The sequence below is a fragment of the Wolffia australiana genome, chromosome 20, assembly GCF_029677425.1.
Source record: "Wolffia australiana isolate 7733 chromosome 20, ASM2967742v1".
Classification (NCBI taxonomy): Eukaryota; Viridiplantae; Streptophyta; class Magnoliopsida; order Alismatales; family Araceae; genus Wolffia; species Wolffia australiana.
Window position 1 is genome coordinate 2,997,618 of NC_135854.1, and position 17,658 is coordinate 3,015,275.

The 17,658-nt window shown below is 43.3% G+C and overlaps 1 protein-coding gene across 2 annotated transcripts in view; it reads left to right on the top strand.

Moving 5' to 3' along the window:
• Nucleotides 1-17,658, top strand: part of URH2 (uridine-ribohydrolase 2) — a 31,533-nt gene that overhangs the window by 9,573 nt on the left and 4,302 nt on the right. Inside the window, exons 3-6 of one of the 2 annotated variants that reach the window (XM_078590997.1) lie at nucleotides 2,069-2,128; nucleotides 6,901-7,086; nucleotides 7,169-7,273; nucleotides 11,031-11,127. In XM_078590997.1, coding sequence (XP_078447123.1) covers nucleotides 2,069-2,128; nucleotides 6,901-7,086; nucleotides 7,169-7,273; nucleotides 11,031-11,127 — 448 coding nt within the window. The remainder of the gene's footprint in view (nucleotides 1-2,068; nucleotides 2,129-6,900; nucleotides 7,087-7,168; nucleotides 7,274-11,030; nucleotides 11,128-17,658) is intronic. The other variant, XM_078590998.1, reaches the window with a different exon arrangement.

Consider the following 17,658-nt stretch of genomic DNA (forward strand, 5'->3'; position numbering starts at 1 on the left):
CCTCACTAAACCACTCAGTCATCTCTGTTCTAGTGAATGTTCAGTTTGCGCCTGAGTTGGCTCATGATACAATCCCGTGTATCTTGGTGTGGATTGCATCAGCTCACTAGCTTGAACTAGGTACAAATCTCTTGACCTGAGCCACCCTAGCTACCTGGTCCAACTAGGTATCAGCCATGTAGTCTGAGCCACTTGAGTCTCCCAATTTGAGCCTAATGTTCCATCTGGTGTGTAAGTCAAGACTTGAATGGTCAACGGTCAACTGTCATTTCTCAACAAAAAAGAGTATGAAAATAATAACAGATAAGACAGATGGTTCCTTTGGAGGGGCTGGTGTCGCGACTCCCTCAAAAATAGGTGATGGGGGAAAAAGAATTTTGAATTCATTCGATAAGAGTTGAAGATGAGTGAGAATCAAAAGTGATTCAGAATCTATGTGATACACCTTGGTAGTAGCGATGAAATAGTTCTCAGCTTGAATTCAAGAAAACAACAGAAATGATCAAACTGAAGTTTGGATTTGATTGCTGGGAAGAAATAGATGAGAAGTAAGAACGGTGAGACGTAGAGGTGACTCCTCCTTCCTTGGTGAAGCTCCTTCCTCCAAATCAGCAGGCCGATTCCTGCTGCTCCAGCCTCTGATGGGTGCAACCGTCATCTCTCTGTTCTCAAGAAAAGACCTGATGCTTACCCGATCTCCGCTTCCCTTATTTATATGGGTTTTGTCCCCCAGCTTGGTTAGCATGTGCGGTCAACAGGCCGTTGACCGGCTCTCTGCCTATTCCTTCTTCTGTATTTCTTTGGATAGAACACATCAGTATGACATCAGAACGTTTGTAGGATTATATATGAAATGAAGGGATCTTGCTGGAGAAAATATACAGAGATGACTTGGCCAGGATGATTGATGATGTAGAGATGAATGACTACTGGGCTGGGACAATCCTGATCAGTACCATCCTGTGTTGCTGAAATTCGGAACAATCGGATCAACTACTCCCACGATTGAGTGGATCTTCCGCCCTTGTAACTGTTTCAAGAATGTCCCTCCTCCATCCCGATCTTCTTTATTTATAGACCCAATTTCTGATATGCAATGATACTTCTCCAAGCAATACCAAAGGAAGAAAAGGAGGCACGTGTGAGAGGACCCCACGTTGACTAAGCACGCGCGAGATTGGTATAAATAAAGAGAAGCAGGAAATAAGAGGAGACAAGCTTTTTCAAGAATTCTGTTGCCGGAGCAGGCTGAGGGCTGGGGGAGCAGGATCGGGCCTGCCAACCAGAGTGGAGAGCTCGAGGAGATCTCCACGGATTCGATCTACATTCATCAAGTTGTTTTTCTATTCATCTACATTCATCAATCGTTATTGCAAGATTCCGCATTATAGAGGACAGATATCAATCAAATTTCACATGGGATTCTTGGATTGATATCAAATTCCCACCTGTTGGCGTTTAAACTGGTGCAGGTGTGTCTTGCACTTGACCTGGCATCCCACCTATGTCGTTTGCTTTGGTAAGTTTGCGCAAGAGTCGTATCATTTGGCTAATAAGGTAAGCATTCTAAAGTGCTAAGGGGTTGAAATATGAACCTTCTGTAGGGCATCATGTATAACATCAAAAGAGAAGTTGAACAGTGTAGCAAGGCTGTCTTTGCAAAGACTCTACAGTAGAATGCAAAGATGGCTATGAAGTTAACCTTAAGTATCCCTGCTGCATTTTATGTCAGCAACCTACAAAGGGAGTGGTGTGATTTCTAGCAGAAACCTGGGTTGATGTTAACTAATTCTATTTTCCTCACTTCAATGAAGTATTTTTGTTTTGTACTTGAAAAAATTATGCGGACCACAATTCTGAGGCAAAGAAAAAAGGTAGATAGATGAAGTGTGACTAGAAACAATAGTCTTTCTTTATCTTCTTTGTAAAATAATTTCTCTTTAATAATTAGCATGCATTGGTTTTGTTATGTGCTGATGGAAGATTTCATATATTCTACATCTCTAAGCTATATGCTGGTGTTTATTTTCATTTATCTAAATCTAGTTACCTTAATTTGCTTGTCTAGTTGGAAGTTGCTGAAAGAAGTGACATTCCTGTCGCTGAGGGCTCGCATGTGACAATCACAGTATGTACCTTTCTTAATTTTTTGTTTTCACTCCTTATTTTAGTTCTTTCTGTTGGAGATAGGGGTTTATATGTCATTTGTATTAATGTCTTCCTTTACTATATAATGAAGGAGAAAGCCTCTGGGTAAAATGACTTAGGTTTTATATCGTTCAACCTTTGCTCAACTCCCTGTAGGATTCTGATAGATTCTATGCCAAGAAATACAAAAGAAGAAGCAAGCATACAACAGGTCGGCGTCTTGTTGACTAGAAGCGTTGACCATGAGGTGGACCAAATATAGGGGGAGAAGTAGCTCCCCTATAAATAAGATGGCGGTCCAGGTATGGAAAGTTAGTTCTTTTTGTTGGAAGATAACTCGACAGTTACGGTCGGGGAGGCCAAGGCAGCAGGAGGGGATTCTGACTGTTGATCGGAGGGAGGAGCTCAATTCGTCGGGCCGCCCGTGGAGCTTGGGAGCGAGCTGAAGACTGAGGATTGCGAGAGGCATCGCCCGAGGGATCTTGCACGATCCAGAAGGAGCACCTCTGTGGGAGATAGGAGGGTCCCGATCTGCATAGATCTGTATCAGATAGTATCAAGGACTTGTATTTCGGAATCGAACAACAATTTTGGGAAAAATATATTGGAATCAAACATTGATACTTTTCCATCGTATCAGATTCCTCTCGATAATCACTTCCTCCCTCTCTCTCCCCTGTGATCTCTTTGCATTCACTTCCCATTCTGTACTGTCATCAAAAGTTCCCCATTTCTCTTAGTATTTGGTGAAACTTTTTGTGTCATATCAGAGATGGTGTAATCATTTTTGGGGGTGTAGTTGACATGAATTTCTACTTTTATCAATTTGTGCAGAACAATCCTCATTAAAAAATGGGGTACTTGGACAAAGAGAATCAAGAAGATCAACCTGAAACTGATGGTCTCAAAATTGTATGGTTGTCCTGCTGACATTCCTAGAGAAAGGAATTCTCCCCATGATGGAGAAGCATATGGCGCTGGAACAGATGGTGGAAGCTGATATGAGTCTCCCTCGTACATATTTGGAAAAGAGAAGAAAGAAGAGGAGAACTAGATCGGCCACGTCGGATGACTCTCACGAAGACCCTTAGGCGGGTGATTAGCCTATAAATAAGAAGGCGGCGAAGGTCAGATCAAGAAGTTAGTTGGCGCCTTCAGCTCAGGTTGGAGATTCTCCTGCTCAGTGGGCGACGAGAGCGATGCGCCTTGTTGCAGTCTTGTTCCCTTTTCTCTCTGTTCCCCAAACTCTGGATAATCTTTCTACGGATTGAAGGTACATTGTATTGTTCATCCAATTACTCTCGTTTTTCGAATTCAACGGAGCTCCTGGTTTATCTACGTTCCGTGAATAGCGTCGCACTCGGGAGGATCGAGCTTGGATCGATAATCTTGGCCGAGATCGTACCAGAAGCCTTAACCCATAACATGTTGTGTTTTCCCTGTGCTTCCATGGGGCAGATCACCATCACCACTGCTGCTAGATCCATAGGATGAATCAAGCCAACGGAAGGCTCCATCTTGCATATTAACAAGAAGATGCAGAATTGTCAGCATCAAACATCTGGTTGGATGATAGGATCCTCAACCTATCTAGGGGGTAGTTTCGTCATATTAGCCCAAAGTGGCATTTCAGTCATTTGGCTATTGTGTATTTCCTTTAAATAGAGAAGCCCTCCCTTTAGGAGAGCAGCCAGGAAGAATGAAGTAAGGCCTCTTGTCTCCCCTCTCCACGTCTAGGTCCCCCCTCTCTCTCTCTCTCTCTCTCTCTCTCTCTCTCTCTCTCTCTCTCTCTCTCTCTCTCTCTCTCTCTCTCGACGATCCCCAACCCCTGTGATTGTCTTTACCTCATCGCATCTTCAGGCAGCTCGTCCTCGGCTGATCCCTACCCCTCTGCTCGACCTCCTCTCAGATCTTTCCCCTTACTCCTCTCTCCCTTGGGAACTTCTACCTTGCCTTGCCCGCTACTCCCCTCCAATACGAGCCTAGATCGAGGTTCCTATAAGTGGAATAATCATGTCTCCTGATGAAGGCATCACAATGGGGGTACTGCTGCTTGTGATGCCCAAGTTTGTGCTGGATCCATAAGACACTAAACACTCACAAGCTACTAACAAGAGAATTGAGCTGGCAAGATGAAATACTACTTAGGTACTGGTGGCCACATAGAAATTCCCTTTCCAAGGTCATCAAGTTGTAACTGTGATGATATATTGTGGACACTACGACCACAATCCCCTTGGAGCAGCTCCTCGACTTGGGTCAAATCATGATTATCACAGCATAAAAGAGGGAATTATCATTAGTCATCGACTATACACCCATAACAACGTTGGAGGAACCTTTATGTAAGGTCTTCAGATTGAAATATTTGTTGACTTGGAGCTCCACATTCCCACCATCCTCGGCAATATTATGCACATGTCATAGGGAATTGGGGCAAAGAATACTGCAATGGGACAATGGGGGAACCCATGGGGATGAAGCCTATGATCATACATCAGGATGATGGAGCCAAGAACTATTAGAGTTTGGGATTGCTATTTTCTGTAGGAGAATTAGGTCAACTTCTTCTGAGCACTAGAATTTTTGCAGCAAGGAGATGAAAACTATGGGTCCTAGCCAAACCACCTTCAGTGAGTGTAGAACAAAGTTCAGTTCAACCCGCACTCCAGCCAAGGTCCAAGGTTGGCAGGTTTCTCCAGTGTTTCTCCTGCGATGACAAGTTCCATGAGGATCTTGGCACAGGGAGTTACATCTGATCATCCTTGAGGAAAGCAACTTTGAGGATATAATGGAACACGAGCCAAAGGAGAAGAACATCAGAGGGCCTGGAGATAGCAGAACAGACTTCTCCTTATTATGTTTGGCCTTATGAAAGCAAACAAGATGAGACTCTGATATGCACTAATTTGTATCAATGCAGATATTGGCCAAAATCCAAGAATTATCAATATAACTGTCAATGTGGATTCAACAAGAACTGGAGAATACGGGAGAGAATGTAGAACGGGATCGGGACGGCTTCTTGTCGACTATAGAAGCTCCTTCCATGGATTTCGGACAGCCCTCGCCTCCTTGTGAATGTCACCTCCAGATCAACGGCTCGATCTGCTGCTCCGGCCTCTCGACAGTGCAACCATTGCCCCTTCCGCTTTAGGAAAGAAAGAAAAAAACAAGATAGTTACCGATCGCACTCCCCTCCTTATATATAGGCATCCATCTTCCCTTGGCTTGACTTTGGTCAACAGTTAGGGTCAACAGACCGCTGACTTGTTTTGTACTTGTTTCTTCTTCTATATTTCCTTGAGTAAAAACTATCAATCTCTGAGGACATATTGGTCTTAAGATCATAACTTGATAAATTGCTGGGTGGCACTCAACTTTGTTGCTTAAAAGGTCATGGAATTGGAGCATCAGTCTGCAGTTGGGGGTTCTCAAGGGGATGATCATGGATCTACATGAGTTTGGCATCAAATATCTCTATTTACCGAATCAATTGGGCAATACTGACCCTATACTGGGATGAAGTGTGTTTGGACCCTCAGATCCATGTCGACTGGATTTAGCATGACATGATGCTCAAGATGATTGGGGGGTTGGGCAGATCCCATGTTTTTGTACATGGTGACCTGAGCCGTAACCATAACAGTTCTCACTAGGTGTGAAGTTATTGAACATGGAAAATACTACTCCTAGATGATGAGACATTAGAAGAGTTTAGACCCCTTCAAGTATGAGAGACAAGCCCATGACAGGTGGCATGTGGCTGAGCATTGTCACTCAGGCTGTCACATCCCACTGTTTCAGAATTCCCAAAAGGCCGTTCTCTGCTCAATACATGATCAAAGACACGATCACCGATCTAGTTCCATTGGCACTAGATGAACTGCTTAACATCTCCATGAAACGCAAGGAGGTCTTCCCTCAGATTGAGACAGACCACTGGTGTTGACATCCTCATCAAATGACGATCTAATATGCTCCTTTGGAGATTGAACTTGAGTGAAGATAATCTGAGCCGAGAATTCCAGGAACTGCCGAAAAAAGATATAGACTTTCAAGAACAGAAGAATTCAAGAAGTAGAGAGAATAGCAAGAAAGAAGGTCAACACAAGAATTATTGTTTTTGAAAGAATAGTGGAAGGAAAAATCAGAGATTAACTGGATCTGCCTAGTCTCACTTGGGATTGGGAGGATATTCCTCACTGCAGCTGGTGTCACTGCAGAAACTGACTTCAATAAAGCTTCATTCATTCCCCATCCATTTCCCCTTTATTTAAAGGCGGATGCTCAGGCCAGTCACCCCCTTTATTCATATTCCGTTTTAGTCAGTAGGTGCAAATATTGCACGTTTCCTCCAAAGTTATTCTTGGGGTAGGGTAGTATCGCAATCGCTATCACCTTCATATAGCATTTGGGAGACAAAGTGAAATTAGCAGGTGAATTCATTCTTTCTGCCTCTTGGACATGCTAATACTCATTAAAACACAGAAGTATGTTTACTCTTTTGTGGCTGTCTTTATTTAGACAAACACAGCTTTAAGAATTTTTTTTATCTTGATTCAGTTAAGCTAAAGTAATTCAAGAATCAGAGATGACGTCCGTCATTTATTATGATATATTTTTTCATGAGCTATAATTATTGTCTAGTTAGTGGCTCATTACACTTATGTAGAAGTGGGTTAGTTTTCTTAGCGTGTATAACCAGCTTTATGTTTCTCACGGCTGTTTCTCTTTTGTCTTCTAATGAAGAACGGTAACAAGCTCCGTATTGCTGACTTTGTTCATGGAGCTGACGGCCTTGGAAACCAAAATTTTCCTACTCCACGAGGATCTAAAGTTGACCAGTCTGCTGCTGATTTCCTCATTCATCTAGCAAATTTATACCCGGGTGAAATAACTGTTGTCGCTCTTGGACCTTTGACAAACCTGGCCTTGGTCTGTTATTATAATGTTTTCCATAGCTTTCAATTTGTTGCATTGATACCCTGTGCACATCAATATGTTGTTTTTGATACAGGCCATTCAGCTAGATCCTGAATTTCCTAGAAAGATTGGGCAAATTGTTATTCTTGGAGGTGCATTCTCCGTTAATGGAAATGTCAATCCTGCGGCAGAAGCCAATGTAAGAGATGTTTGAATGTTGATGGCATTTTCGTGATGTATGAATGCACCTTGGAATTGGATTTTTTCTAAAGAAAAATGTTATTTAGAGGTTATCTGCACAAATTTCTGTTGGTCTTAGCAAAATGAAAGACTGAATTACTATTGATCCTTTGATTGAGAGAATCTTCATGACTGACTCACTACTGAGCATATTTGCTTTTGGTTACATTTTCCTTTTTTCGGTGAGACCAATATTCTAAAATTTGTTTTCTGTAAAGGATTCCTTTTTACATAATATTTTGTGTCCAGTTTTTTTTGACTTTCTCATCTTTTATAATTATTGAGTTCTGCTCAAAGTATTATTTTATTTTATTTTCTTCAACTTTTATATAATATGCCTGATAAATATATTATCAATTAGGGTCTTACAACCATAAAGATGAATCAAACTTTTAGGTTATCTTTGTTATTGAGAGAGAGAGGAAAGTATCCAGAAATATCCAGAAAGCTTTTAAAGTTAAAACAGGAGTTTTTATTGTGATGATTTTCATAAGGAAAGTGAAAGATGTGTTTGATAAAAGCAAGTGATTCATATGATTAATTGCTTCCCAAAAATATCTTCCTCCATACTGATTCAATAACTATAATAGAAAGCACATATTACATTTTTTTGAATAATAAAAGGGATGAACACCTGAGGAATCTGTGAATATCCCGTGTACATATTACCTGTTGAATCAAGTTTTAGAAAAAATCGATAAAACCAATAGAATTGGCAATCCATAAAAATAATTGTAATTGAGCCACTTCTTGGTGGACCTGTGCTAGGATCCCAACCCTATATGGGTTATTCCACCATTTTTCCTAGAGGATGGTTTTCTTTTAGATACATATAGCCCTAACTTAATTAAGACGATCAAGAAAGTTGTTGAATTATATAGGAGATCCTTCAGGAGGGGCTGTTTGTGCTCGTACGGTTCTGTAACCGTTGTTAACTCTTTATTTTCTGTCTACAGTTCCTTCCTCTTTTCTTCACCAACAGAACCTACACAAGGTCATTATGAACCTGATCACGAGACTCCTATGAGCTGCATAGGTTATTTTTTTAAGAAACATTGGGGATATCACACAAATTTTTTCGACCATCCTGATGTGATAAATGAAAATAATTATTAAGTATACATAAGGCCTAAAAGGTCGAGCCCTGCCATGGCCATGGTCCTTTAAACCATGTAGAGGAAAAAGTTGCCACTGCTTGTACGACAGCGTCCATCGATGCTTCCTGTTTGTTCAAGATGACCTCATTCCTGTGCAACCATATTGCCCAACTCACCTCGAAGGGTCAACCATGACCCTCTTGCCTCCTAAGTGCACCACCCTATATAAAATCCCAAAAGGCCTCCTCGGAGGAGAGCATTCAAAGAAGAGATGGGGGCTGTCTTCTTCGCCGCTTACGCACATAGCACGCTTTGGCGAGTCTTTTAGGAGCCACTTCCTCCTGAGGACCTTTGTCACTAGACTTCGTCAAAGTAGCAGCCAACAGAAAAACCTCACCTTAAGGGGGATCGCTTGTCTCCATATCGTGCAATACTCTCTGAGGATCCTCAATACTTCCCCGATGTATCTGCATCTAGCCTTGCGTATGCGTTCCAAATAGAGAAGGATGCGCCTATCTTCCCCCATCCGTCTTGTGTCCCTCCCAGTGGATGTAAGTGGATTAGGGTCTGCTGTATCCTCATATATTCCCTCACTCTTTGGCCAGACAGGCTCTGTACCAAGCATGGATTCCATGCGCTATCCTAACACTCTGAAACCGTGGTATGGGGGGCTGTGCAAGGGCAAACATGCATGGGAATTCTGACTTTAGATTTCTCAGAGATGACCATGCATCTAGCCAAAATCGGAATGTTGGGTGCTGTCTCCCAGCATGGCTACGAAAAATTTCCACCTTTGGAAACACTTTCCTTGACCCTTTTCAAAATGCAGAAGACGCGCAAATTGGAGCCGCTCGACTCACCCAATCTAAGCTAGATCCATAGATGTCCTTCGAAAACTGTGTAGCCACATCTGTATTTGGTCTCATAAGTCTACTCATCCACTGAGACAGTAATGCTATGTCCAAATCTTGCATTTTGAGTACTCCTAGGCCCCCAAATGGACTCGTCTACACGCTATTTCCCATGATACAAGGGCCATCCCCGCCCCTCCTCTGATCTCGAGCTTTTCCATAAGAATCATATCAGCATACCTTCCAGGCGCTTGCCAATACCCGCAGGTAATTGCAATATGCAGAGATAGAAGATGGGTATCGCTGAGTGCATGCGTCGTAGTAACATCAATCGTCCCACCTTGACAGCATTCTAGCTTTCTATCCCTCTAACTTTTGCTCTACTTCTCTAGTTCTGGTTTCCAATCTGTGTTTTTTATAAACGACCCCCCCATCAATGGCAGACCCAAATACTTCATGGATAGTGTACTGCTCGCCATCCCCAAGGCTCTAAACATATGGCTTCCTCTTGTGATAATCCAAAGCCAGCAAAGGCTGACTAGGAACGGTTAATATGTAGCCCGGAACAATCTGCGGATAAGTCCAACAATATGGATAGGTTCCTGGTCTTCTCTGAGCCCTCCATAAAGAATGTCGTGTCATCTGCCTATTAAAGTAGAGGGATACTTTCTGGGAAACTAGGGTTCTGAAATAACTTCAGTAGGCTGTTGGAGCAAGGCTCTGTTGTGCTTGTGGCAAAGGCATCCACAGCTAATCCAGGTAGGTTATTGGGATGGTATCGGTACTCCTTCCCTGCAGCACTAACAGTTCTTTACAAGTTTTTTATTCATTATCATGATCATGTATAAAGAAACAAACTGAGGTCTCAGAATGTGTCTAATACAGGCCCATTCCCCTAAGGGGCACAGTTCATGAGCCCAAGACATTTATGGTTCAGCGGTCTTATAAGGCATGAAAATTTTGGCAATTGTGAATCTACATCGATTTCTCTCCCTGATTCTTCATCTGATTTTTGCTGATGGTTGTCTTATATCTTTATACGGATCTCATACCTCCTCATGTCATCTCTGTTCTTTGCCTGAGCCATCTTGTACCAATCGGTTCTTCGCCAACAAATATCAATGAAGGAAGCGGAAGCTGAAGGACTGAAGTCGCACGTGAGAGAGAAGCCCGTGCGTGCTAAATGTCTATTAAAGAAGCGGGCGACAAGAAGTAGGGAGCAGAATGTTTTTGTCGACCGGGCAGTTGCAGCAGCAGCTGAGGCTGGGGGCGGAGCAGGCCGCGTCCAGAGGGTAATAGCTCAGCCGAGCTGTTGTTCTTCCACTTCTGCCCTCCTTCCTAACCACCTTCTTCCTCTTCCCTTCGAACTCTAACTCTCGTGTTCCCGGTTATTTGGTGAGGGTTCCCCTCGGACTTATCCTTATTTGAAGTAAGAACTACATCCTTCTCTTCTAAAGGTACTCTTCGGGTCTCGAGGGTATCACATCTCTTTTCATGTTGAACCTGTTACAAATTCTATTGGGAGATACAAAACTTCTAACTGTGTGAATGCATCCAAAAGCTACCACTTCTCCATTATGAATGGTATCGTGTTTTCTATTTCATAGTTATGAGACATTCATGTGGGGTATGTGGCATGGTTTTCTATTGCTCTTTGTTTATTCTTTAGGGATTCTTTGTTGATTCAGGGGTCTCTATCTGGGATCTTCCATAGTTTTGGTGGGGAATTTATTTACTTATGATCTATTGTTTTGAACCTCACACGCAGATATTTGGGGACCCTGATGCTGCTGATATCGTTTTCACTAGTGGCTCAGACATATTGGCTGTTGGGATCAATGTGACGCACCAAGTTGTTTTAACTGGTAAATATTTTGGATACTCTTAAATACGTACTTATTTTTTGTTCACTATCATGTTCTGCACATGTTGTGCCACTTGTTCTGCACATGTTCTGCCACTTGGAGAGTATTCTCATAATGACTTCCTTTACATCAATTTACAGTGTGTTTTCATAGTTACTCTAAAATAAATAATTTACGTTATTTTTTCATTCATAGAAAGTTGGAAGGTCTGTTTTCAATGTTGGAATACACAGTGGTATTGCATGAGCCACTCTACAATCACCCTCGAATATTTCACCAATCTGGGTTGAAGATGAATTGTGGGGAATAGAAAATATCAGGAGTAATATTGTGCTTGACTGCCTCCCTAGTTACAGCCACCTTTTTTAGTGCCCAAGAAGTCAAAAATATTTTCAACAGGGAACAGTAAGCCATAGTGGGATACCCAAATCAAGTATAGCTGATATTGATGATCTTTTCTGAAAACATCCATTTCAAGGGTTGATCTCTTTGATTGTGACCCTCACTTCACTGACCTCTGAAATTAATTGTCTCTGGTCTTGAACTGCGCTGCTTTGTTGAGAGAAACTTATAAGCTGGTATAAGTAACTTCACCATACAGAGCTTATGTATTTCTATTTAGAAGGGTTCATGGGAGGGAAGAATGAAAGAGATACAGAAAGTTATCAGAAACCAATGACAAGTCAAGGTCAACACCTGCTCCCCCTGGTGAGGATATTTGTTTCAATTTCTACAACTTCTTTATTGGCCCCTTAGGGAAGAATTAGTTTTTAAAAGGGAACAATCCTATGCGTGTAAGTTGTAGGCTAGAAGAAGATGGTTTCTAGAGTTTCGGGGGGTCTACAACCATTAGTAAGTGAAGACAAGAAGAAAGAACAATTCTTGATACTCAAACAAAGAGATTACAAGGGGTTTTATAGGGAGCCCTAATGGGCTAATAATAGAAAGGAGCTAATAATAGAAAGAAGAAAAGAAAAGGAAAGGAGACAATAATGTCAACACTCCCCCTCAAGCTGGAGCGTGGATGTTTTCCACACCCAGCTTGGAACAGAGCTCCTCAAACCGAGGAGCATGAAGCCCTTTGGTGAAGATGTCTGCAAGCTGTTCAGCTGACGGAACATATGGCTCCTTTCCTAAGCTGGTAGAAAATAAAACATTTAAGAGGAAAAGAATTCAAGAGAGACCCAAAATTCACATAAAAAAGTAATGAGTGATAGAGTCCTTACTCAGACCTATCAACAAGCGAATAGGAGGCGTCATATAACGGAATCCGCACATGCCGTGGGAGCAGCACGTGCGTCTTCAAATTAACAGCACCGCAAGAAGGTTATAGATAAAGGTGGAAGACTACTCATCAGGATACTTTTGGAAAATCAAGAACTTGAGAGGTTGCAGCGGAGCGGAGACACTCCGGGTCAAGGAAGGGCGCACAAACGATTTGGGCAATCCCTCTCCTCTCATTCTCTTCCTATTTCCTTCTCATTTATTACACATTATCTTCTGCAGGATCCAAATCATTACATTGTTTCATATTCTGGGATTCCATCCTTCCTGAATTGGAGATCCAATAAAGGTTTTGGTTTTTCTTTGAGGTCTATTCTTTATAGGATCTGAGGTCCTATCAATGAGAAGCTTTTATATTCTATCTAATAAAGTTAAATTTCAGTTATATTTAATTTTATATACTTGCGCTGCAGAAGATGGCTTTTTTAAGAGAAAATTTATAATGTCCTTTTCATAATGCAGAAAAAGGCATTATAAATTCATTTAAGAATGTCCTTGGAAGTTGGCCATTTCACAAGAAGGACCAGATAAGGAATTCATCAGATACAATATAAATTATAAAATAAATGTCCTAAGAGAGACAGCAAGTTCTCTTCTGCGAATTTCACATCAATAAGGGATCAGAAATCAAGGTAAACTGTTTCATCGTTCAGATATTGTGTATTATATCCAATAACACACTTAACTTTAGGGATCAGCTTTAATTTATAGCAAATTACGCTATATAAATGTACTACAGAAAAGACATTAAAAACTTAATTCATGAAAAATTCTTCTGTACGGTGTGAAGTCTCTATTCGATTGAAGTTCTTGAAGCAGATTGCCACATACTGAGGAACGTAACACTATACCAGAAAATAAAGCATAGTAAAGGAGAAATAATTGAACGGCGACAGATTTATCTTCTGTGTCCTCGTTCAGATCTTGTATAATCTGAAGACAAGAAGAAAGAACAATTCTTGATACTCAAACAAAGAGATTAAAAGGGGTTTTATAGGGAGCCCTAATGGGCTAATAATAGAAAGGGCCCTTAATGGGCTAATAATAGAAAGGGGCTAATAATAGAAAGAAGACAAGAAAGGAAAGGAGGCAATAATGTCAACACTCCCCCTCAAGCTGGAGCGTGGATGTTTTCCACACCCAGCTTGGAACAGAGCTCCTCAAACCGAGGGGCATGAAGCCCTTTGGTGAAGATGTCTGCAAGCTGTTCAGCTGACGGAACATATGGCGTGCAGAAATTTCCCGACTCAAGCTTCTCTTTAATGAAATGTCGATCGATCTCAATGTGTTTTGTACGATCATGCTGGACGGGATCATGAGCAATGCTGATAGCCGATTTGTTGTCACAGAACAGCTGAACAGGGGAAGAAACCGGACACCTTAGTTCACGAAGCAGTTGGGTAATCCAAAGTGCTTCACAAAGACCATGCGCAAGGGCACGGAACTCCGCTTCAGCACTTGATCGAGAGACCACTTTCTGTTTCTTACTCCAAGTAATAAGATTGCCTCCCAAGAAGGTGCAGTACCCAGAGGTCGACCGACGATCAACCACAGATCCTGCATAATCGGCATCAGTGTAGACTTCTAGACGCAGACCACTGTGACGACGAAACATTAATCCACGGCCAATGGTGCCCTTCAAGAAACGGAGGAGGCGATGGGCAGCATGAAGATGACTCATTCGAGGGTTTTGCATAAACTGACTTAGAACACCCACTGTATATGCAATGTCGGGACGGGTGTGGGTGAGATAGAGCAGTTTGCCCACAAGTCTTCGATATTGTCCGGGCTCAGCCGGATCTTCATTCTCATCCGCACCAAGTCGATGACTCACATCAATCGGTGTAGAAATAGGCTTGGAGTCTTCCTTTCCCAGCTCGCAAAGAAGATCCACTGTATATTTCCGCTGACAGATGAAAATCCCACTCGAAGAATAAGCCACCTCAATACCAAGAAAATATCGTAACGGGCCAAGATGACGTATGGCAAAGTCCGACGACAGATACATAGCCAGCTGAGTAATGGACTCCGTATCATCACCCGTGATGATAATGTCATCCACGTACACGAGAAGAATAGCCACTCCCCCGGACGTGGAATGACGGTAGAAAAGCGTGTGATCTCCATTACACTGACGGTATCCCCGGTTCTTCATGGCCATGGTGAAACGGCCAAACCAAGCACGAGGAGATTGCTTCAAACCATACAGAGCTTTCTTCAGGCGACAAACAACTGAACTCGGAGTAGACGGCACTAAGGAGGCATATCCAGGAGGTAAGGCCATTTAGATCTCCTCAGTCAAATCACCATGAAGAAAAGCATTCTTGACATCATATTGCTGCAATATCCAGCCCCGATCGGCGGCAAGAGCCAAGAGAATCCGGATAGTGTTCATCTTGGCCACAGGGGCAAACGTTTCCTGATAATCAATGCCATACTGTTGGGTGAACCCTTGCGCCACAACACGTGCCTTGTGCATTTCAATAGAGCCGTCGGAATTGTGCTTTACAGCATAAACCCAACGACTGCCAACCAATTGCTTGCCCGGCGGTAGTGGAACCAGATCCCATGTGTCATTTAGGGCAAGTGCTTATAGCTCCTCCTCCATTGCCCGACGCCAATGAGGAAGAGAGAGGGCTACGTCCACCGTCTTTGGAAGGGAGATAGTGTCAAGGGAGGTGAGAAGAGCGTGGTAGGATGGGGAAAGACGATGAGATGAGATGGATGCGGCTAATGGATACAATGGAGAAGGATGAGGGCAAGACACAAGTGCTAATGAAGGATTTTCAAGAGGAGTGGATGAGGAGGATGAGGGAACTTCAGGGGTAGGAGGAACACGAGGCTTGCGACGAGCAAGAGTGATACCATAGCGTTTTTCTGGCGGGCAACGGCGTATAGGTAAAGGGGCACAACATAGTGGGATAGAGGGATCCGATGGGGACTCTGCAGGAGGGTTCGATGAAGCAGAGGATGGATCTTTAGTAAGGACAGGTGGATTTGGGATTGGTGCAGGCAGAGGATCAGAGGACAAGGTGTTCATGGGAATATCAGATGGAGGCTCTTCGAGAGGAACAGGCAAGGAAGGACTTGGGACTGGTGACGAGGGAGATGAGTTAGGAAGAATAAGAAATTCAAGGGGATCTGATTGAGGTGGTAAAGAAGGAGAAGGTGGAGAAGAAGAGGGGTAATACGGAGTGAATTCGTCAAAGGTAGCATCCTTGGTGACAATAAATCGACGAGAGGGTGGATGATAACATCGATAACCCTTTTGAGTAGAAGCATAGCCGACGAAGACACATTGGATGGCCCGAGGATCAAGCTTGTCACGACCAAGATGGTGGTTAGGAGCAAAGCAAACGCACCCAAAGACACGAGGGGTAAGATTGGTTCGGAGAGAAATGTTGGGGAAGGAATGCTGGAGACAATCAATGGGAGTAGAGTAGTTAAGTACGCGAGACGGAAGACGGTTGAGAAGATGAATGGCAGTTAGGACAGCTTCAGCCAAAAATACTTTGGCACATGCATGTGAAATAAGAGGCTCCGAGCCATTTCAAAAATTTGACGAAATTTTCGTTCTGCAACTCCATTTTGCTGGGGGGTGTAAGGACATGTGGTTTCATGGATGATGCATTTTTCTTGGAAGAAAGTACTTAACGTGGAATTGACATAGTCTCGGGCATTGTCAGAGCGAAGCGATTTAATAGAAGTGCAGAATTGAGTTTGAATGAGAGAGTAGAACTGAGGAATAACAAGGGAGATCTCTGATTTATTTTTCAAGAGATAGGCCCACGTGAAACGAGTAGCGTCATCAATGAATATACATAACCACCGAGCACCGGACGTGCTATGAACAGGGGAGGGTCCCCACACGTCGGTGTGAACGAGAGCAAAAGGAGTCGTCAAATGGGAAGAAGAAATAGGATACGAGTAATGATGATGTTTAGCAATTCGACAAGCATCACAAACAAAGCGGTCCACAGAGTGGCCTTGGAAAAGTTTTGGAAATAAACGATAAAGAGTAGCAAAGGATGGATGGCTGAGGCGTCGATGGAGAAGCCACAAACGCTCATGAGACGCCGAAAGGGGAACTGCAGCGGCAGCAACAGCGAGGGGAGACAAGGGAGATCAAACAAGATAGAGACCCTCATGCTCCTCAGCAATGGAAATCGTCCTCCCCGACACCTTATCACGATAAAAACAGGTATTAGGAGTGAATGTAAGATCTTGGTTCAGATCACGAACAAGGCGGGATAAAGAAAGAAGATGATGAGCAAGCCGTGGAACATGAAGGACTTTAGTGAGGTTCATCGAAGGAGAGAGAGGCACACGACCAATCCCAGCCACAGTGAGAAGATCACCGGAAGCTGTTTTAACTTTGGAGGAGCCGGAAACGGGTTCATAGGTCACAAAAGCTCTAGGATTGGGTGTCATGTGGGCAGTGGCACCAGAGTCAAGAAGCCAAGTGGATGATGATGACGACGGAGATGGTGAAGGAGGAGGAGAAGGAATGGTGGACATACCCGCGTTTGCTAGAGAGCACGAGCCCACGACTGGAGGGTCAAGCAATCGCCGAAGACGTTCCACTTCTTCAGGTGTAAAGCCGGGAAGAGAAGCACTCGCCGAAGACGCTCCACTTGGAAGAAGACCATAGGACAGAGGCATTTGACCAGGCATCGATACTTGGTTGACAGAAGGTGCAACTATAGCGAGATTGCTCTGTTGTGTTCGCTTCCGTTGAAGCTTAAAGCACGTCTCCTTGGAGTGACCCCGCTTTTTGCAGTAATTGCAGAAAAGGGAAGGATCACCTTTGGAGGATTCCTCAGTCCGAGTAGATGGACCACGAGACGAAGCTCCTGCTCCAGTCGATGTGGTCGTCACCGAGGAGCGCGTGGAGGAAGACGAATGTGCTACAAGTGCAGAAGCCGGGGTCTGGGACTGCTGAAAGCGAGATTCTTCAATTCTCGCTCTGCGAAGCGCATCCTTGAAGGAAAGCTCTTTCTCCCGGTGTATAAGCTGAGCCCGTACCGCTTCATATTCCGGGTTAAGTCCTATAAGGAACTGAAAAACCCGAAGTTGAAGAGTGTACTTGCGATCCACCGAGTGAGGGTCCGGAGGCATGTAGTGATCAATCTCATTCCACAGAGAAATGAGTTCTGTGCTGTACTCCATGATCGTCCTGTCTCCTTGACGCAGATTGGCGGCCCGATGCACTAGCTCATACAGTGTGGCAATATTATTTTTCTTGGA